The 23,067-nt window shown below is 35.3% G+C and overlaps 1 protein-coding gene across 4 annotated transcripts in view; it reads right to left on the reverse strand.

Moving 5' to 3' along the window:
• The window catches only part of RABGAP1L (RAB GTPase activating protein 1 like), a 769,947-nt gene that overhangs the window by 663,754 nt on the left and 83,126 nt on the right, over positions 1 to 23,067 (reverse strand). For all 4 annotated transcript variants that reach the window (XM_059412860.1, XM_059412861.1, XM_059412863.1 and 1 more), the window contains exons 4-7: positions 15,973 to 16,183; positions 13,388 to 13,562; positions 5,712 to 5,869; positions 4,425 to 4,535 (exon numbers count right to left, since the gene is read on the reverse strand). In XM_059412860.1, the coding sequence (XP_059268843.1) occupies positions 4,425 to 4,535; positions 5,712 to 5,869; positions 13,388 to 13,562; positions 15,973 to 16,183 (655 nt within the window). The remainder of the gene's footprint in view (positions 1 to 4,424; positions 4,536 to 5,711; positions 5,870 to 13,387; positions 13,563 to 15,972; positions 16,184 to 23,067) is intronic.

The raw sequence follows: 23,067 nt of genomic DNA on the forward strand, positions 1-23,067 counted from the left end.
GGAATATTTTTCCATTTCTTTTTGTCTTTCTCAATTTCTTTCATGAGTACTTTATAGTTTTCTGAGTACAGATTCTTTGCCTCTTCGGTTAGGTTTATTCCTAGGTATCTTATGGTTTTGGGTGCAATTACAAATGGGATCGACTCCTTAATTTCTCCTTTTTCTGTCTTGTTGTTGATGTGTAAAAATGCAACTGATTTCTGTGCATTGATTTTATATCCTGATGCTTTACTGAATTCCTGTATAAGTTCTAGCAGATTTGGAGTGGAGTCTTTTGGGTTTTCCACATAAAGTATCAGTCATCTGCAAAGAGTGATAGTTTGACTTCTTCTTTGCCAATGTGGATGCCTTTTATTTCTTTTTGTTGTCTGATTGCTGCGGCTAGGACTTCTAGTATTATGTTAAATAGCAGTCACACCAATGTCTTTCAATTACAAACTTTGTCAGAAGCAGTTTGAGGCAGAGGTGTTAAGAATTCTCTTGACAAGACTGCCACCTAGTGGATCACCTTAAATTCCACTATTTACATTTTGTTATTTAAACACCTTAAATACTGCATATAATCTACTAAAAGGCAAGATTCTTTTCTCCAAAAAACATAAATCTGAATCACTTCTCAGCCTTTTGGCTGAGACCAAGTGCAAAAAAGACAAATCTGAGTATTTACAAAATGTCCCATATCACAGGAAATTCAGTCTGTTATGCTGAATGAAGTATTGTTTGTGGAAGAACCCTTAGCTGAAGCTATCTCAGTCAGTTTTAGTTTGGATATTTATAGAGGTGATCAGATAAAATGTGTTTTTAAAAAATGGTGGGGGTGGCAAAGAAACTTAGCATAAGTTTAATAATTACTGCTGGATATATGAACCCAGAGTTGTTAGACAATATCATCAAGATCAATTATATTAACATAAAAGCAATATAGTAAGTGGTCATATATGGAATTAATTTTTTTAAAATAACTCTAATGCTATACAAATAGGCACCTGTGGCTTAGCAACAATAGCCACATATACTGCTCAAAAAAGTGCTTTATCTCAGATAACTTAAGCAGATGTTGAGATAATGAGCTCTGGAAAAATGCCTCAAAATTATTCAGAAAGTAGAATGATGATGAAGACAATGATGTTGAAGATTATGGAGTCTGAAAAGTTGGCTTCTGAATATGAGGGTGGCCAGAAAGCCCCATTTCTACGTTATTATTTCCTGTAATATATTCAGAATACATGTGTAAATGTTTAAGCTAATGAAGAAAACATTCTAAGTAGGCATTCAACTGTTTTACTCATATTCATCAAGGTTTCAAGTTGACCAAAGTTGGAGCTTCTCATTAGGAACAGGAAGGATTGCCTCAAATACAAGCATAGCACAAGCCTCTATTATAGAGACATAATATGCCATTAATCACAAAACTCCAAAATTTTTCAATAATGATTATTAAAAGTTAAATTACTCAACACCTAATGCTTCCTTACGCATGTTACTACAGACGTATTAAATGGAAAGCTGCCTTTTGTTATGCCAGAAAGAAGTTCTGGGGGCATGTCTTATGGATGCAGGATGTGAAGAGACTCCCAGTGGCAAATTCTGGACAATCTGAACACCAAAATAATTAAGTTCTGTAGTAAATTATAAAGTACTGTGGGGAGGGAGAAATTCAGGAGTCTATACCAATAACAAATACATAAGTGGAGATCTTTGGCTTACATCAGAATGCCAAGAGCTGACTGCCAAATCTAGAGAAAGTACAGGAGACGGAAAATTGTAATTTTGCATTCCTCACAGTTAAGACTGAATCAGACAAGATCAGACAAGAATCATGAATGAATGCTAACTTAAGAAGAAAATTTTGATGAGAAGCAGGATATTTTCATATATCTCCCCACAGACTGCTTACTAGTTGCAAGGGAGGGGGACAAAAGAAGGAATTACAGCGAAGAAATCAGACATTCTGACAAATTCTGGCAATCAAAATCAACATCGCCAGTGAGGGACAGATGGTTATCAGATGGTTGTAAGGCACCTTCAAATGTGATCCACAGTGACAGAAACATCACCTACGCAGCAATAAATAACTTGGGTCTAATCACACAGAAGTATCAGATAAACCCCAAATTAGCAATGCTGTATTAAAAAGAGGAAAAATGGGTGTATTCTTTAAAAACGTCCATGTCATAAGAGACAGAGAAAGGCTGTGGAAATTTTCCAGATTAACCAAAGTCAAAGACATATGGCAACTAAATGCAACCTGACCCTAGCCCGAACCCTGAACTAGAGAGAGAGAGGATGCTACTGGGTTAACGGACAAAACTGGAGACAAGTCGCAGTTTAGACAAAAAGTATCGTATGTGCTTATATTAGAACTAACCCAATACTTATTTTTAGGAAATACACATTTCCTAAGAAAGTACACAGGAATAAGATGCCGTGGTGTGCGTAACTTAAATCGTTCAGAAAAACGATTATATGGGTGTGTGTATACAGCTAGATAAGTAGGTAGGTAAAGACTGAGAGCTAGAAGAGAGAGACTGAGAAAGTGGGTGCAAAGTAAGTGGGGTAAAATGCTCCCCACAAGTGATTCTGAGTACACAGGTGTTCTCTGTAGCAATTTTATTTTGTTTTTTTTAACCTCATCTGTAAGTGTGAAATTGCCTATTTCCGAATAAAAAGATTCAAACATTGCTCTGCCTACTGCTAACAACAATAAAAATTCTCATCATCCTTGTAGGACTAAAATATTCAAAATCAACAATACCTTTAATCTCCAGCTATTTTTCATGCATTTTATGACTCACAATTATTTTTTATACCACTAAAAAAGGAGAAAAGATGACAACCATAATTATAAGACAGAATTAAATAGTAGCATTTTTCCTGTTATCTGGGTATGAGTAGTAAAACCCAAGGGTGGGAACAAAGCAAAGCTAAATTCCTGACATTCTAAAGAACATTCTGAAGAGATAATTGGAGGCCAGACACCTTCTCCTAGACTTAAAAGGACAGAGGTGCCCATGATGCCATCAGCCAGCACCTCAACTTGCCACCCCACCTTCATCCTAGTCTGCAGAACTGGGGTGTTGGAGGTAAGAGGTCATAGTCTACAGCAGTCTTGATGAAGAGGCTATTCTTTCTCTTGTGACCATCACTAATTGCTTCCACTTCCTAAAGCTAAGTGAAAAGGCATTTGCTTTTATTTCTTCATTTTTGCCACTATAAAAAGGGCTATAATAAACATCCTCAAAATTATGTCCTTACACAGTAGTACTCTTCTTTTCAATAGGACAGAGTCCCTAGAATGGGACTGATGCATACAATTATAGGTGGGGTTTTTTGTTTTAATTTCTAGATGTTGTCAGATTGTTTTCAAAAAGGATGTACACACAATTCACCATTTTCCCATATCCCCACCAGCTCTATGTGTTATCTTTGTGCATCTGTTACCTTACATACATCCTCCTGTCTATTCATGAATAGTGACAAATGTTTTATGCATATATATGTTTATTAGCCATGTGAATGGCTTTCCTGTAATTTGTTAATTCATACTCTTATTTTCCCTTTTTCTGCAAATTTTTAAGAAATTTATGTATATTATAGATATTAACCTTTCATCTGTCATTTACAGTACAAATACTTTTTCCAGAACTATCATTTGTTATTCTTTGTTTATGTTATCTTTTGTCCTACAAGATTTTTTTGTTTTTATATGACAAATGTTAACAAATACATAAATGCACACATACATATATATATTTATGTATTTGTTAATATTGTTAATATATAATATATATATATGTGTGTGTGTGTTTATATATTTAAAAGATATGTATCTATCTTAGGCCCTGACATCCCGGTTACTAAATCTAATTTTTAATTATCAGAGACGATTGAGAATTTAAAGCATTTGTCCTATATATAAATAAGGGACAGCAGGAAAAAGAGATGTAACCAAACAGAGTTGAAGCAGTTATTACTCGGGGAAGAAAAAATTCAAGTTTATTTCTTCCGTCAACTGAGATTTTCAATGAACCAGTTAAATCTAACTTATTTAAGTGGATACAGCATTAAGATTCTCATTCTCATTTTTATTTTTTGTTTAAGATTTTATTTATTTATTTGACAGAGAGAGATCACAAGCAGGCAGAGCAGCAGGCAGAGAGAGAGGAAGGGAAGAGGCCCCCTGCTGAGCAGAGAGCCCGATGTGGGACTCGATCCCAGGACCCTGAGATCATGACCTGAGCCGAAGGCAGCGGCTTAACCCACTGAGGCACCCAGGCCCCTCATTCTCATTTTTAAATGGAGAAACTGAAGAATGGTGAAAAGACACAGTGAGTAATAAAGCTTAAACTCAATAGTACGTCTCTTGAAACACAACAGCAATGTCAATACAAGGTTTTGGTAGAATTTAGGAGCAAGCTGCTTACCTTTCAATAGCTAATTCTTTGTTAGAAAGTTGCTGCACTGTAATCACAACCTTCTTCTCTATTCCTTGTTTTAATTTGAAATAAAATTTGTCTCTATCCTTAGGAACAGGACTGAAATATGCGAAAAGAACAGAAATTATCAGTACAATAACACACAAAAAAATCTATTCCAAGGTTAGAATCTATTCTGAGGTTCAAATGAGAAAATACCCTTAGTCTTAACATGCTCTAAACTCTCATTCAGCTAGCTACAAATTTTACAGTCAGCAAAACAAAGTCATTAATTAATTTTTAAATTGGACTTGCAAGGGCCTTACACTTTATCTCTAACACAAGTTAAAACCAAGATTATTAAAGGACACCATTTCAATTTTAATTTTAAATTTAATAAATTTAGGAATATAGCTTATTCACTTTTTAAGACTCACTATTCTGGTTTAGCTGGTTGTGTGGCCTTAAGACACTAAAACCCAAGACAAAACAAAGTGAGAAGAGCTTGCTTTAAATATCTACCATTTGAGATAACTATAACATACTCAAGTAAATACACATAAAAATGGACAAAGAGATATGGATCAGTACAACTATAATTCTAGCCTAGACCAGACTGACTACTCTTAAGAATTAATTAAGATAATAAATGTCTAAAATATAGGTTGTCTTATCTGAAATGAAAAATCCCCTGAACAACTTATCTAAGACTCAATGTCTATATCTACAAAAAAGCAGACAAAATATCTACCTAATAATTATTGTTAGAATTAAAGGCACATAAATGATCATTAAGAGCATAACTGTGCTCTATAATCTATTTGTGAACACAAGAAAAACATTCTAAACATACAACAGAAGAAAATGTTTAAATGATGGTCAAACCACTACTGATACCATAGAAGCTGATTTTGATTAAGAACATTTTAATGGAAAAATTCTTACATAATAAAGAGAAAAATTATGTATATACAAGTGTATAAAAATACCCCTTAGAAATAAACAAAAGGAATAAATCAAATATTAAAACTGAGTGTGGCTGACAAAACTATACTTTTTATTCTGCATTTATTATTTTACGAATTTTTCTATAATATCATTATTCTTAAATACTGAGAAAATCATCTACATAAAATATCTGAAAGCATGAGAGTAATGAAACATACTCATTCACCTGCCAAATATTTATCATGTTAAAGCTTTCTACGAACGTTGCATAGCTTCTGGAAGCTTTACATTAGCCAGTATTATATTTCAAGCATAAAACCAACTTTTATTCTTCCCAAATAACCTCACCTAAAGTTTCCTTTTCCATCATCTTCTTTTACCTCCAAGGAGACACTGAAGGTGAACACGTCACTGTCAGGGGTAGGAATAATCGAGTCTTTAACATCAGTCACTTGTCTGGAAGAACGTTTGAATGCTGTACAGAAACTATATAAAATTCTGCTTACCTGAAAGAAAAGTGGAAATACCATTAGGCAAAGGTTTTAACTGCATTTTGCTACTCCTCTTTCCTAATTCTTGACTCTATAATTTTCCATGGTCACAATTTACTTCAGCAGATATAGTCTAAGCATACATTTATATATTTATGTTTACACAAACTATATTTAAGGTATTTTATATATATTGCTTGCTTATATTCATATATGCTTATATTTATATATGTTTATATATTGTACATAACATTTTATATACCATTTCTTCTTTAAACTCCAGCATTTAAAATGGTAATAAAAAGGTCTAACTAACTGAAGTTCACTGAAGGAACTATATTTATTTACAGATGTTTCTAGGTCTCAGAATATACCATATTGCAATCAATGAACAAATGGTGTTGGCTTCTAAATCGTCCCAATGAACACACAAAACAAGGTGTTAGCCTAAGTTCTCAATTTCTCTTTTCACTGCCCTCAGCTGCAGAGGGCTAGACACTGAGGCACAGAATAAAGTAAATACTGGTGTTAGCAATAAGCTGACAAGGTAATGTGATCTAAAGAGATTCAAGTGCTGTTCCTCAGTGTTGCTGTGATAAAAATGCACTGCAGGATTCCCAGCTGAGATGATCTATTTATTAGTGCTAAGCCACCCTGGTGATTTCTATAAAATATATATCTATCAATGGCTTATACTTTTGCCCTAAAGTGGAAAAGTACTCCGGATCTCACTCTTTTGGAAGTTATTCTCTTCCTTGGCTCCAAAAGAAGCATCAAACCATCTCAAAATTGCAAGCTTGAAGCACAAAAGAACTTCCAAATTTCTCAGGCCACCCATGGGTTGAACAATGAAACCAAGATGGAACAAGTAGAGTTTAACAAAGATCGTACATAATCTCACATGGGGAGATACAAGAGATTCCTTTAAATATGAACAAATCCTTCCCTTTAGATAAAGTGAATTAAAATCATTCACTGAATTATGTGAGTTTAAGACTATAATATTTTGTCATTTGCTTGAAATGACCATTTACATCAACAGAATTTCTTAAAGCATGGGGTCTTTCATTTTTCTGTTTTTGTGATGTTCGTTTATATTCTGCCTTTTCTCATACAAAGAGAAAAACTTTCAAAACTAAGTGGTCCTCAAATTTCCCACAGCCGCACTTGTATCTATTAATCAATAATTACCCTAAACTGCCTTTCCATTGCCAAATTAAGCTTAACTGACTTACACACTTTATTTTTTTAAGATTTTATTTATTTAGCATACAGAGATCACAAATAGGCAGAGAGACAGGCAGAGAGAGGGGGAAGCAGGCTCCCCGCCAAGCAGAGAGCCTGATGTGGAGCTCCATCCCAGGACTCCGGGATCATGACCTGAGCCGAAGGCAGAGGCTTTAACCCACTGAGCCACCCAGGTGCCCCCTGACTTACACACTTTTAAATGTGTACAAATACTGCCTGCCAACCTGAGGTTCACATCCAGCAGAGCACATTTGTACCACAGTGCTTATAAAATTTTTTAAATATTTTAATGTTACCCAACTATAATTTTATACTAATGAATAAAAACAACAAAAGCAACAAAGGACTGATATAACTAAGAAATGCAGTCCTCAACTCTTCTACAATTAAGATGACGAATTCACACATTCATTTAATAAATATTTTTTGAGCGCTCTCTGTATACTTAGTATTATTCTAGGTGCTAGGGATACAGCGGGTGAATGTGGTGCTTACATTTCAGCACATGTACGTTGAACATGCTTCCGGTAGGGAAGGAGGAATCATTAGGTAAGCCAAAACCAGAAATAGTTAGCCTCAAATGGATACTTATTTGACTTAGCTCAATACTTTAAGTGGTTAGAAAAGAAAACAGAAGCAAAAAACCCACTAGAAATAAGTCATTGAAGAGTACGACTCAAGGGAAAGTGTAAATAGAAACTTTAAATCACTTTTAGTTGAGTACTCCCCATTTCCTAACATCAAACAAAACGTGAAGTCTATTATTTGCTATTTACACATTCAACTCCAGCATATTTTTAAGAAAACATTGTATGCAAATATAGGGGAACACCTGCAGATACACTGATACATTAGTAGAGTCAAACCCCAACCATATTTATTCTTTCTTCTCCTCTCCCATGTCTTCTAACTATTTCGTTTTCTTTATATAAGAGCTATCAGCAAGCCTGCCACATCAGGACACACCAAAAAAGTCAGGGAGTTTGGCAAATTCTAAAGTAGATGGCAAGGCTCAGCAATTTCTCTTTAAAAGGTTTTTAAGTATATGGAGCTGAGCCAGAGTAGTTAAGAATGACTAGGGGTGGGGGAGGCAGAGGAATCAGACTACACTTTTCTCTTTTTAGACATAGGATACAGCAGTACATTAACAGCAATCAAACTACATTTCCTCCTCACCATGTCTTATAGCTGCCACTTCCAACAACAAGGTTAAAATCATTTGTGAATTCTAGAGTCTATGAGTAGCTGGAATGGTGACCCAATGATTGGCAAGGTACAGTATCTTCAGGAAAAATGATTATCAATGTCTATAGTTATTGAAACAAATTGGGTAACCAACTACACCATGAAAAGAATATCAAAAACATACACCACGGTCCAACATTTCTATACATGTCACACTATTACACACACACACACACACACACACACACAAATAATCTAGAATAGGCATATTCTTTGCAGAAGGGAAGCTTTATTGACAAAAAATACAGTACAATTTTCCCCCAGAAAGCTATACCTACGGAAAGTACTAATTAAACATAAAAGTATCTGTTAGGGTTCTTGATTATAAAGAGGTAGGAGTAGAGCACACATAGGTATGTAGAAAGGAAATATACCAAAATCTTAACTCTGGTGAAATTTTGAATAACTTCTATTTTCTTCTTCTTTATTTCGGTATTTTCCACCTTCTCAAATATGTATTACATGTAAATACTCAAAAAAAATGCTATTAAACAAAAAGGTATTTACTTAACACAAATGACATGTTTTTCCAAGATAAAGCCTTTTCATTAATTTTGGTGAAAGATAACTCTTTTTAAAAATACCATATATTGGGACACCTGGGTGGCTCAGTTGGTTGGGCGGCTGCCTTCGGCTCAGGTCATGATCCCGGCATCCTGGGATCGAGTCCCGCATTGGGCTCCTTGCTCAGCAGGGGGCCTGCTTCTCCCACTGCCTCTGCCTGCCATTCTGTCTGCCTGTGCTCGCTCTCCCCCACCCCTGATAAATAAATAAAATCTTTTAAAAAAATAAAAAATAAATAAAAATACCATATATTAAGAAAATGTTCACCGAAGAAACAGATGTAGAAAAATCATTCTATAAAGGGCACCGTGAAAGATACTGTGATAAATTTTTTTTTAAGATTTTATTTATTTATTTGACAGACAGAGATCACAAGTAGACAGAGAGGCAGGCAGAGAGAGAGGAGGAAGCAGGCTCCCTGCTGAGCAGAGAGCCTGATTCGGGGCTCGACCCCAGGACCCTGGGATCACAACCTAAGCCGAAGGCAGAGGCTTTAACCCACTGAGCCACCCAGGTGCCCCTGTGTTAAATTTTTAGAAACAAATTATTCCAATAAATTACTCATAGAAGGAACTAAAATAAGAGGCATAACATACAAGACACTTTTCTTTTAAAGATCTATGTATTTGAGAGAGAAAGAAACCATGCCAGGCGGGGAGGTGGCCGCAGAGGGAGAGAAACTCAAGCAGACTCCCTGCTGAGCACAGAGCCCTACATGAGGTTCTGTCTCAGGATCCTAAGATCATAACCTGAGTCAAAATCGAGTCAGACACTTCATTGACTGAGCCACCCAGGTGTCCCTCATATAAGAAACTTTTTAAAAATTATAAAAATAAACTTATTTACGGAAAACACTAATAACATAACTTCAGAATTAATTTCCAAAATATGGCATTTTGCTAAAATGCCATCTCAATAAATACGTTTTGAAATAATATATTCCCTTGTATACAAGGAATAAGGTTTCTTACATAGTGACATTTCAGCAACCTCTCTCCCCCCCCTCAAAAAAAGAGTACATTAAGAATGAAGATCTTCTCAATGATACCCTTGAAATTTACTATGAAATACCTCTGAATGCCTTTAACACTAGGTAATAATCATGCTTCTAAAATGTTTAACACTGAGAACTGCTAGGAATGGATAAGTATGTTAAAATACACAAACAACAAACATCAAATCTGTTTTGAGGAAACCTGTTACACAGACTTAATAAATTCTGAAAGACAGTCAACTAAGCCTTTTAAAAGTATCTTTACAAACAGTTTTATACAATGTATCCATAAAGATACAACAAGGGTACATGTCTCCCCTGGCTTTTTTCACTATGCTTTCTGATATTCTGTTTGGCCTGCAATCCTTCAACAGAAACAGTGTATCACTTTCCCTGAACAAAATCAGGGCATCAAGATACCTGGGGTCGGATTCCCCAACTCTTGCCACAGGTAATTGAGATCCACTCCAGCAGAGCCCTACAGATGAATCTCCCGGGTCTATCAAGTCATATGTATCCTAACCCTTCTGTGGGAACACCTAATCCTTACGTCAGGTCCCACAGAGCTATGACCTTCACTGGCTTCACCCTAATACTACTTGTGGGATCTCAGGGTGAAATAAGAGCATCACAGTGATAGTTGGTCTTGGCAGCCATGCGGCTACTCCTGCTTGAGAAGTTAAGATGTCTTCTTGCTCTTAACCAACTTCTACAGATCACATCCAAGGACTCTGCAAACAATGGAAAACAACTAAGTTAGTAACATTGCTTAACAGTGCGTACTTAGGCAATAAGAACGTCCGTTACCTCTTCCTGAACTATCTTTGCCAACTGTTTGTGCCCATCAAGAGAGACCCAAAAACTAAGGACTAAAGTTGCACCATCACCACAGAACAAGAAACCTAGGAACCATATAATGAGACAACCAGTAAAAGCAACTAAAGACTTCAGATTAATTAAAGTGGGTCATTATTTTTTGAGGGGAAAGAGGAAGATGTTGGACATCTTCTGTGTAAGGCATGATTAAAACCCAAAGGTGGGTGGAATGTAAACTAAATGAACAATAAATGTCTTCATTAAACATAATGAAAAAAATCCATATTTGTTTTTTTATAATATTTAAGCAACAGGCAAGCTGTTACTGAAAATTACATGGGTATTCAGAGTCAGAGACTTCTATTTGAAACCCAGCTCTATTATATATTAGCCTTGGGATAAACAAAGTTTAGCCCATATAGTTTATCAGCCAAACCAGAACCCTTTGAGACTAAGATGGGAGTTCTACTAATAATATACCTGGACAACAGACACAAACCAGAACTGCTCCAGGCAGAGGAGAAGATCACTAATCAAAATAAATACTATCTATATCATGGGGATTTTATGAAAGTCAAGAAAATGCTTAGCACAGTGCCTGGCATAAGCTCTACATTTATATTGGTTATTTTTTCATTTAGAAATATCTCTCATAATAAATTTTAATGACAAATGTCATGTATTTCTCCTTCAAATAATGAATTTTGCCACCAATGAACCCATAATGGAATGCTTCCAAAAATGTACTGTAAAAAAATTAAATACATGGATATCACCTCTCATAACTTGCAATGTACCAAGTATCCGCTCCAGAAATATACTTAATACTATTTAATATCATATCCAAAATGGTCAGGCTGAGAATTCCCCCACAGCTTTGTCCATGCTTATCCACTGTTAAAGCTCTCAAAAATGACACACAGTTCCTCTACCCATAAACAAGATGCGATAATCAAAAAGAGAGTTTCCTACCATCATAATTATCAAAAATGCTTGCAAGCCAGGACCCTTTCCATTTTCTTCTGCAGAAGTGTTTCTACATCTCCAAGCAGGAGGTTCTCCAAGTCTTCAAAGTTCATTTCCTTGCTGTTAAGCGCCAATTACCCAGAAACCACACAGGTGTGTTAAATGCTGCAAACATGAAATGCCAGGACTCTACCCTCTGCTTCTTCACTTCTGTAGTAGAGTTGTAAGAGTCTGAAATAGACCCCTTCATTCAAATTCACAGATATTCTTCCAACATATTTATATTCACTGCCTGCTAAGTGCCAGGCACACTTGTACTCATTCACTCTCCTATCACACCACCGACCAAGCAGCCAGTATATACATAAATATAGAAATGTTGGCATGAAATAGTCTCAGACGTATTTTTTTTTTTAAAACAAAAAAACCAACTTGAACTTCTTATACAGACGTGGGTTCTGCCTCATATGGCTACAATCTAAATTATGTGTGTTTATGCATGTTCATTTTAGTATAAATAAAATTAGTCACCAAGGCATAAGAATTGACATATCCTTCATGCTTAGTATCAAACACAGAGAAATACACATTTCTGTGAGTTCCCATGTTGTGGCCAGAAATAAACTCTTGGAAGTCCTGTTAATACAATGGTTATTTATGTTTCATGGTAAACAGAAAATAGAATAGCGGCTTTTAGCATTTCCTGCTGACAATTTATATTTCCAAAAGTCAATACACCTTAGATTTGCCCATCCAAACAAATTTATTAATGCCTTTAAAATTGTTGTAAGCACTCAAGTTCTTAAAGTATAACCTAATTACACCTGGAACTATATAACAGTGTGTTAACTATAGTGGAATTTTTTTAAAGTTTTTCTATTTATTTAAGTAACCTCTACCAAACATGGGGCTCAAACTCACAACTCCAAGATCAAGAGCCATACACTCTACAGATTGAGCCAGTCAGGCACACTGGAATTTTTTTTTTTTTTAAGTGCAACCTATTTTTTCATTTGGGGAGAATCCAACAAATACAGAAAAGAAGGCAATTTCTCCATGTTTTAAGAACCACTTCCCTAGTCCCATAATAAACCACCAGTTAGTAATTACTAAGAGGATCATTACTAGCATCTTCAAAAAACTTTAAGTTGACACCCCTGCTATCAGTGAGATTTGTATTTTTCATTAGGTCAGTTCCATAAAGCAGAAGTCATCCTCTGAGGGAATGAACATAATAATCACCAGTGAAAACCATAGATATCTATGAAACAATCATAGTCCAATATGTAAATGAAAGCAACATGTAATCCTCAGTCCAGCAGAAAAACATTTTGTAATAGAGGCTTTAAAAAGTCACATGGACCAATCAACTTGGGAAAAATAAGAACAGAGGCCGTTCTAAGCCTGAGCAACTACTACCATGGTAGGGTAGGAGGAGAGCTCATCAAGTAGGATTTTTTCTGTTACATTTGTTAAGTTGCAAGTGCCCTACCTACAAAACCACTTTAGTGCAGTTATCAGATTTAGCTTTCCATCTTTAGTCCTATTCCATTAAATATTAACTTTCTCTTTAGAAATGTACTCCAAATTTATGTAATAGAGTATATGGTGATACATACTAATTTACAAAACAGACTACAGTTCAAAAATACTACCCTAATTCATCTTGATAGCAAATTACTACAGTGTATTATACTTACAGCCTCTTTAATTTCACAGGAGAAAACATGTATCTGAAATTCTTCTGAACCATGGGAACTCTCTGTAAATGCAAAGCAATTGCTCTCTGTTGTCCCATCATGTCCACGTGCACAGAATAACACCTTATAGATCGGGAAAGAAGCTAACTCCACATTGTTGGATTGGTCTATAATTCTACAGAACAGTGATAAAAAGTAAGATAAAATATTAACTATCAAAGAACTAAAGCAAACAGTTCTATTATACTAATGACATATATATAATCATGTTAATTATCTTTTTTTTAAAGATTTTATTTATTTATTTGACAGACAGAGATCACAGGTAGGTAGAGAGGCAGGCAGAGAGAGAGGAAGGGAAGTAGGCCCCCTGCTGAGCAGAAAGCCCAATGCAGGGCTCGATCCCAGGACCCTGGGATCATGACCTGAGCTGAAGGGAGAGGCTTTACCCCACTGAGCCACCCAAGGACCCCTATCTTAATTATCTTAAAATCATAAATATAAACTGGCTATAATTATGTATTAAAATAATATTTTGATATGTTTGTGTCTGTGTGTATATATGTGTACAGATATACATATCTTACACACACACAGACACATACATAAATTCTTCAACTTCTTTTAACAATTACTTAATTTTCGTATCTCCTATGATGCAATTCATTTACTCCCAAAGCCAAGTACACATTACCTGTGTCATAAAATCTATTGTCACCCATCCCCAACTGCTAGCCTTGTTCTGCTATAGCAAAAGAGATATTAGTACAGAATACCACAGACCATCCCTGGACAGTTCATTTCTATTTACAAAGCACCTATAAGTTTATCTAAGATCTAGTTCATTGTTCAACCAAGACATCTCTTACCCAAAACAAAAAAGGTCAGAGTGGTTCCAAAGGTGAACTTAACAACAGAATTTAAGAAGTAAAAGAAGTCTGTGGGGTTTAGGAGTAAATAACTCTCTGACTTTCCCCTATATAAATCCTAAGCCCTAGGCTGATTTAAAATCTCAAGACCATGTCAGGATCTATGAAACTAAGGGGTACCCAATAGGAATAGAGGCGCAAGTCAAAACACTAAGTCTTTGTCAAGATGTGTTTTGCACTTTGAAACTAAAAAGATAACTTTAAAAAGGCATTTTGACATTTTTAAAGAAATACCATATAAATACTATAGCTACAACTTTCCTTAAAAAATTCAAAGTATTTTAACCAAACCTTATAAATTTATATTGCTATTACTTTAGTACTTAGAACAAAGCTAACATTTTCTCACATTCTAAACCTTAGAGAATAAGGCATTTCAGAAAGAGTTTGAAAAAAGACTAAATTGGCTGTCAGGGAATATTTTAGGACCAGGACAGTCAACCTAATTTCAAAGATTTGGTACATTTCATTTGTTCATTCAGTAAACATTTACTGAAATCTGCTATGGACCAGATACTACTCTCAACACTGAAGATACAGCACAGAGAAAGAAATAATCTGCTCTTGTGGAGCTTATATTCTAGTGAGGAAGTTAGACAATAAACCAATAAGCAAATAAACATACAATACGAAATCAAAGAAAGTGCTATGAAGGAAAAAAAGGCCCAATAATGGGAAAAAAGGAACAGTTACATGACCTGATCAAAGAAGGCTTCTTTTGATAAAATGTTTGAGGTGAAATGTAAAGAAGTTAAAAAGCTACTGGGAAACAAAGGAAGATTTTTTTAAGCTAAGGCAAGAGAATATGCAAAGGTCCTGAAGTAGGAATCATGATGTTTGAGAAAGTACAAAGAAGCTACTATGACTGGAAGGTAGTGAGTGAATAAAGTTAAGAGAGAGAAAAGACAGGTACGGAGAGAGGAGAAGGGTAAAAGATCAGGTCAAGGCAGCAGTTTCTCAGTGACCAGACATCGTAAGAATTTTTTAATATAATCACAAGTGTGACTAAAGGCCACTGAATGTAGAAGAACATGATCTGATTTAAAGAAACTCAAGCTTCAGATGACAGTAAATATTATTCCTAATTAAGCATAAGAGAAAAAGCCATTTTGCTTCTTCCCAATCTGATGTTAAAAGTCTATGGCTCACTCCAGTTCCTTTTTTTTTTTTTCTTAAAGATTATATTCATTTGTTTGAAAAGAGAGAGAACACACAAGCAGGCAGAGTGGCAAGCAGAAAGGGAGGGAAAAGAGGCTCTGCACTGAGAAGGAAGGCCCACATAAGGCTCGATACCAGGATCCTGGGGATCATGACCTGAGCCAAAGGCAGATCCTTAATGGACTGAGCCACCCAGGTGCCCCTCACTCTAGTTCTTGAACCACGGTTATAGGACAAGGGGAAGGCAGGTTTCTATATTGCTTCTGAATAGGTATGTTTTAATTTCTATTTCCATTTATAATATTCTAAGCAAAATTTTGTAAACACCTCTCATAAATAAGCAACATGGTCTAAGCCTAAAAATGTTTACTTTTCATGTCTACAGAGTAAAAGTGAACTCACGGTAAGTCCTAGTCCTGATTTATGATGTAACATCATCACCACCATGCAATAAATTTCATACAAGTCTAGGGGAAATAAAAAAAGATTGGAGCTTACCTCACAGAACCTTCTGGAACATTTGGCACATACAGAGTAACAGGAAAGGGGTGCTGACTGGAAGATTTCATAGTTGCCATTGCTCGTAAAGCCTCCACTTCATTACGTGGGGAAGAAACCTTCATACATCCTAAGTAGGTCAGTTTGTTAAATAAAACACTATCTTCTTCAGGTAATCCACTTGGAGAAGATGGTCTGGGTGTAGAAATTTCTGAAGAAAAACACACACACACTCACTCAAAAGTTAATGGAAAACGTAAATGAAAAACTGCAAACAAAATTTAGGTCTGTGTTTTCACCTCTTTTGATGTTTATGCTACATCTTAATTCAGAGTTCTGGAATTTTGTACTTTCAAAGCCTCTCAAAGTATTATCTTACTTAGCTATAACTTCTTTAGAAGAAAAGGAAAAAAAACTAAGTTTTTTATTAAAAAAAAAAAGAGTTCAAATGATATAGAACAATAAGGAGAAAAAAGTACACTAAAGGCAGGGTGGGGGTATCTGGGTGGGTCAATCGGTTAAGCATCTGCCTTCAACCCAGGTCATGATCCCAGGATCCTGGGATCGAGGTCCACATCAGGCTCCCTGCTCTACAGGGAGTCTGCTTCTCATTCTCTCCTCTGCCTCTTGTGCTCTCTCTGTCTCTCTCTTTTTCTCAAATAAATAAAATCTTTTTAAAATAAAATTTAAAAAATTAAGGCAGGGTTAAGTAGCCTAAAAATAATGAGGATTAAATAAAACTAAAATAAGTTAAAAGTCTGTCTTGGCTGTAGAGATCCTGCATAGCACCAAATTTATTAAGGATCCTAACTTCACAAGAAAAAGTAAACAACATTAAGATGTTACATCTCATACCAGTAACAACAAAAGCAAGCTCCCTCTTTGCCTCCTTCCTGGCTTGCTGACCGCTATGAACTATGTAAGTATTCCAGTGCATCCTACGATTGTTTCCTATGACTGATCCTATCATTGCTTCCTCTAATTCTCCTCTCCCCATTAATGAGCTTCTAAAACAAACTGTTCACTTTAGAAAATCCTAAGCACAGCATGCAGCAAAGGCCCAACTGTGGCTAAACAGTATCTATCTGCATATATCAGATACTATCAAATTCTCCCTTTGCCTCTCTCTCCATCCTCACCTGAAACCCACATTGAGTTAGTCTCCACCTCTTCCCATTACCCATACCCAAACACACCTGTCTACCAGAACTAGATCTTTGTACCAGGCGCAAATCCTCATTACCAAGATCCCACTTGATAGTATATTAATAAATAATTCACAAAAGCCATTCCCAGCTCCCAAACATTATACTATAGCATGGAACATCACCACCTACTTTTCTTCTGTTGAGAAACTAAACCCATTCAAAATCAATTACTTCATCTACCATGTTCTTTAATCACTGAAACGTGTTTTTTCCCCTTTTGAATCAGTTCAGTGTGCTGGATTTCAAAAGGGATAAATAAAGAACAGAAATACATGTTAAGGCTGAATGCTAACATTCATTAGCTAACATGTCTAGACTTATTATATGTATTTTTTGTTAAATTAGCAAGCACACAACAGTTACCTGCAAGATCCTATGATTAAATCATGTTTCAGTAATTGATGAGCATGGAAGATAAAGCAGTTCAAGTGGTCTAATTTATATGTAGTCAGAGTTTTAGCAAAAAAAAAAAAAAAAAAAAAAAAAGGGTTTTTGGGTAAATTTATAAAAACCAAAAAAAAAAAAAAAAAAAAAAAAAAAAAAAAAAAGTGGCTTTCTGAGTAACTCTGTAAACTCCAAATAGAGAAACAGCACAGAAACTGATCCCAAAAAAGACAAATGACAAAATAAGCAGACAAAGCCTTTAAAATAAATATCGTAATTATGACTGAGGATTTAAAAATATCTAACAAAACAAGGAGAAAAAAATGAAAGACAAAGGACCAAAAGAAATTTTAGACCTAAAAAATGCAAGATGTGAAATCAAATGCTCCCTCCTATAACAGCAGATTCTAAATTGCAGAAGAAAAGAAGAATGTTAAAGAAGTTCTTGGGACAAAGGAAAAATGATACTGGAGGAAAACTGAAGAGCACCAGAAATTATAAATATGAGGGGAAGAATTTTTCCTTGCTTTTTCATTTCTTTAGAACATAACAGATTTTTTAAAGTGAAAATTAGTATTTTATAGAATTTATAATGTGTATAAGTAAAATGAATGACAACAAAAGCATAAGGTCTGCAGGAAAAGAAAAAGAAGATCCTCACAGTATATATGGAGTGGTGTATCATTAAAACATAGACCTCTTAAAGACTTAAGTCGTAAACCTCAAGCACTAAAATAATAAAACAAATTATAAAATTTGAATACAGTTGTATACAATTACAGTTAATATACCAGTAGTGGTTATAAAATATAGTATTAAAAAATATTCAATTCAAAGGAAGGCAGGAAAAGGGGGAAAAGACACAAAAACAAAGGGACAAAGGGAAAACAAACAGCAAGAAAGTAGGAATACTTATATCCAAACATGCACAAAATTACATTAAATATAAATGGTCAAAGACAAGGATCACCAGCTTTTTCTATAAAGGGCCATATTAATAAGTATTTCAGGCTTTGTGGGCCAAGAAAAAATTTGGATATTATACAGGTATTATATAAAAAGAGAGAAATGGCCTTCCACAATTTTTTTTAACAAAATTCAAAACTTAAAATGGAAACTTTCAATTTGAATTTCATATAACTTTCATGTGTCACATAATATTCTCTTTTGACTTGTTTTCAGCCCTTTAAAGATATAAAAGCAATTCTTACCTTGCAAGTCATACTGAAAACAAGTAATGGGTAGGGTTTGGCCTATGGGAAGTAATTTGCTGAGCCCCAGTCAATTAAAAGCTCATCAGACTGGATAAAAAAAGAAAAACTCAACTATAGGCTATCTACAATTTATCTACAATTTATCCACAATTTAAGGACACAAGTAGACTAAAAATAAATTTAAAAAATTAGTAGACATACCATGCAAACATTAATTATAAGAAAACTAGAGTAGTTACATTAATATCAAATATTAGACTGCAAAACAAGGAATAGTTAACAGAGGGAAAAGTAACATTTCACAAAGATAAAGAGTCAATTCATCAGAAAAACACAGTAATTTTAAGTGGTTATGCCCCCTAACACCAGAGCTTCAAAATACCTAAAGCAAAAACTGACAGAACAAGTCAAGTTGAAGTACTGTCTGCTACAGATTATCTCTCTTAATTAAAAACACTGAACAGAATATAAAGAGTACATAAAAATTCTTTTTAAAAAAGGAAACAATAATTAAGATTAAAGAGAGGAATCAAAACCTGAAGAACTACCAGCATAGTGTAGAGTTTCCTTCTTACCCCCCCCACCCCACCCTCTTTTATCTCCCAGACTTAACCTAAGGGCAGTCCCAGTGCAGAACTGTGCAACGAACAAAACTATAAAAGAAATTAAAAAACAGAAAAAGGAGTGTCTGCAAACCAGAGTGTCTGAGGAATTACAACTCGTTTCTGATACTGTTTCCTTTCTCTCTTTTCTCTCTCCCAGAGAACAGAGAATTAATACAACTTCTTCCACAAGGCCAGCCCCAGTTACAGACCTATACTGCAATGTGGGAAAGGTTGGTGGGGGGAGACAGACATCTAAAGCTTGGAGGAAAAAAAACCTGTCTGAAAATCTAAACACCAGAGCAAATGGGTTCACTCCTTTGATTCAAAAATGGACCTCCACTATTTTTTTCTCTTTCTTCTTACCACTTTGTCCTAGAGTAGACTCCAGGCATGCAAGACTGCTAGACAGCATAACAAAACAAAAATTCTAAGTGAGAAATCTTTCTACAGAAGAAGAAAAATGGGTCCCAGGAACCCAGAGAGTGTGGGAGAAATCCCAAAGAGAGATGAGAAGAAGGAAATCCTTAATTTTGTATATGAACTAATACAAGTTCGGGCTCACCATGTGTGTAACAAACCAAAGAAGCACAGCAAAGGTTTTGGAAACTGAAGTGACTTTGGAACCAGAAAGGAAAATAAAACTTGCAGTCTGGACATTACCAGGTAGACTGCCCCCTAAAATAAAGTACAATCAATGTTCTTCAGAGGATCTCATGGAAAATGAATTTCAAAACATAAGATTCAAAAACTCTGGAAAATAATCCAATTAACAAACAAGCAAACAAACAGTAAAAGGTAATCAACTCCCAAGGGAAAGAAGAATCAACATAAACCAATCTGAAGAGTATACCGTTGTGGAAATTATCGAGGACTTTAAAATTGCCTTTATAACCATGCTCCATGATATAAAGGTGAATACACCTGAAATGCATGAAAATATTGAAACCCTTGGTGAGGAAACAGAAAATGTAAGAAGAACCAAAGTTAATTTAAGAACAGAAAAATGGAATATCTAAAATTTAAAATTCAGTAGAGGGACTCAAAAGAATGAAGAATAAAGAGTCAGTGAACTTGACCATAGGTCAACAAAATTACCTAAACTGAAAAACAGAGAGAAAAAATTGCAACAAATAATGAAGAGAGCCTCAGAAAGGTGGAATAATAGGAAAATGCCTAACATTTTTGTTGTCTGAGTCCCAGGAAGAGAAGAGAAAGTGAGTAAAGCGGGGGGGGGGCGGGGGGGGGGGGGATAGATATATATATATATATATATAGACATAATGGCTGGAAAACGTCCCATATGTGGTGAAAGACACAAATTTATAGATTCAAGAATCTCGGTGAACTCCGATAAAAATAAACTCAAAAAAAACAAAAAAACAAAAAAACCATATAATCAAGCTGCTGAAAAGATAATAAAGAGTATACAGGAAAACCAGCATGTTATAAACAGGGGGAAAATGAATGTTCAAAGGAGTGCCTATTTCTTAACAGAAACTATGAAAACAAAAAGATAGCAGAATAACCTATTTATAGTGCTCAAAGAAAAGAACTATCTAAATGCTTTTCAAAAGGACACTGCTCCACAAAAATCTCCAGGAGCTACCAAAGTGCTTCAATAGAGATGAAGAGCCTACACCCTGCCCCACAGGCATTTTAAGCAGATATGTTTTGTAATTACTGGGCTTGGACCTAAAAGTTTATGTGATTTTATTTTCAGATTCAACATTTCCAATACTATTGAGGATGAGGATGATGACAATGAGGAGGAGAAAGATGGTATTTCATTTGGTACTTACTTTGTGCCAGGCATTTTACAAAATACCTAAAAATGAATGATCTTATTTCATCCTCCTTCACCTCTATATAGCTTATTCTATTTTATCTTTATTTTACAGATGAGGAAACTAAGCATTAGAGAAGTTAAAGAACCTGGCCAAGGTCACAGACACGTAGACAGAGCTTGGGTTCAAATCCAGCTCTGAACTTCAGATATGAGGTCTTAACCTCTACGAAAGGTCTACAATAGGATGAATTAAAAGAACAGTGTAGTTCTCATTCTGTATTTAGTTACACAGAGTATCAGCTCTTCAAAGGAAAGAACTGTTCTATGCTCTTTTTATTCACAGAACTTATTAACAGTGTCTAAAAGACTAGACAATATATATCAATTTAATCAATCACTAAATAGATGAAAAATTTTAAGGCTAATCATCCTTCCAGCTGCCTATCATCATCCTGAACACCACTTTATACCCTATCCCACCCACAACTGAATATATTGTAACTGCAGCCTTCGTGTAGACAAAACTCGTTGGTAACTATCCAATTACAACTAGTGGAGATCCTGAGTTAAGCAGTCAAATAGCAAAATATTTCTACCAACGCAATAGTTCTAGACCTTGTAAAGTCACACACCAATGTAAGGAATTCATTCCTACGAAAATATAAATTCAGTCCCCTACTCTTTAACTCCATCATCCTTTCCTCAACAGAAAGAGTGACAAAGAGTATACAAAAGAAAACTCATCTTTGTATCCAAACAGTATTTAAGTATATTTTAATAAACTAGCAAAGATTGCCCATCACAGTTGCAACCACATAGCCAGGATATACAATCAAATGACAAAAATGAAAAAGTTATCATCATGTTTGAACAAAAGCATTCATCTATCTAGTTTTACAATGAAAAACAACATACCTTAAATGTTCACTCTAGCCCATTTAAACCTAGATGATTTCCAGACAGCTCCTTGCCACTGAAGTTATGCGTCATTTTAAACCAACCACAATAATTCTGTTAAGCAAAACTGTATTGACTGCAACTAGGAAAAGGCAGCTGAAATGTCTTGTCTTAGTCTGTTAAGGCTGTTATAACAAAATACCACAGACTGGGTGGTTTCTGAACAGCAGACACTTATTTCTCACAGTTCTGGATGCCGGAAAGGCCAAGTTTGAGACACCAGCAGATTCAGTGTCTAGTGGGAGCCAACCTTCTGGGTCACAGACAACATCTTTTCACTGTGTCCTTAGAGGTGGAAGGGACAAGCTAGTTTTCTGGGGTCTCTTTTACAACGGCACTAATCCCAAACACAAGCAATCCATCTTCATGACAATCACTCCCCAAAGTCCCCAATATTATCACCTAATATTATCACCTAATAATATAATATCCCCTAATATAACAATATTAGGTGATATTACCTAATATTACCACCTAATATTATCACCTTGAGAGTTAGGATTTCAACAGGAATTCTGAGAAGGACAAGAACATTCCAATATTATACTATTGAAAATAAAAACTAAAAATATATAACTAGAAAAAAATACTAAAAACTTACTTATAAAGCAAAGGAAATCTCTTCTTATCCAATATCTTCAGTGAAAAATACAATTTTTTAAAGCTTTCCTTTTTTAAAGATTTTATTTACTTATTTGACAGACAGAGATCACAAGTAGGCAGAGAGGCAGGCAGAGAGAGAGGAAGGGAAGCAGGTTCCCCGCTGAGCAGAGAGCCTGATGTGGGTCTCGATCCCAGGACCCTGAGATCACCATCCAAGCCAAAGGCAGAGGCTTTAACCCACTGAACCACCCAGACACCCCAAAAAATACATTTTTAAAATATATTTAGTGTAATGAGTGTTGAGAACACAAGAAAGTATAATACATGGTCCCTATCAA

This window comes from Mustela nigripes, chromosome 10 (assembly GCF_022355385.1).
Source record: "Mustela nigripes isolate SB6536 chromosome 10, MUSNIG.SB6536, whole genome shotgun sequence".
NCBI lineage: Eukaryota > Metazoa > Chordata > Mammalia > Carnivora > Mustelidae > Mustela > Mustela nigripes.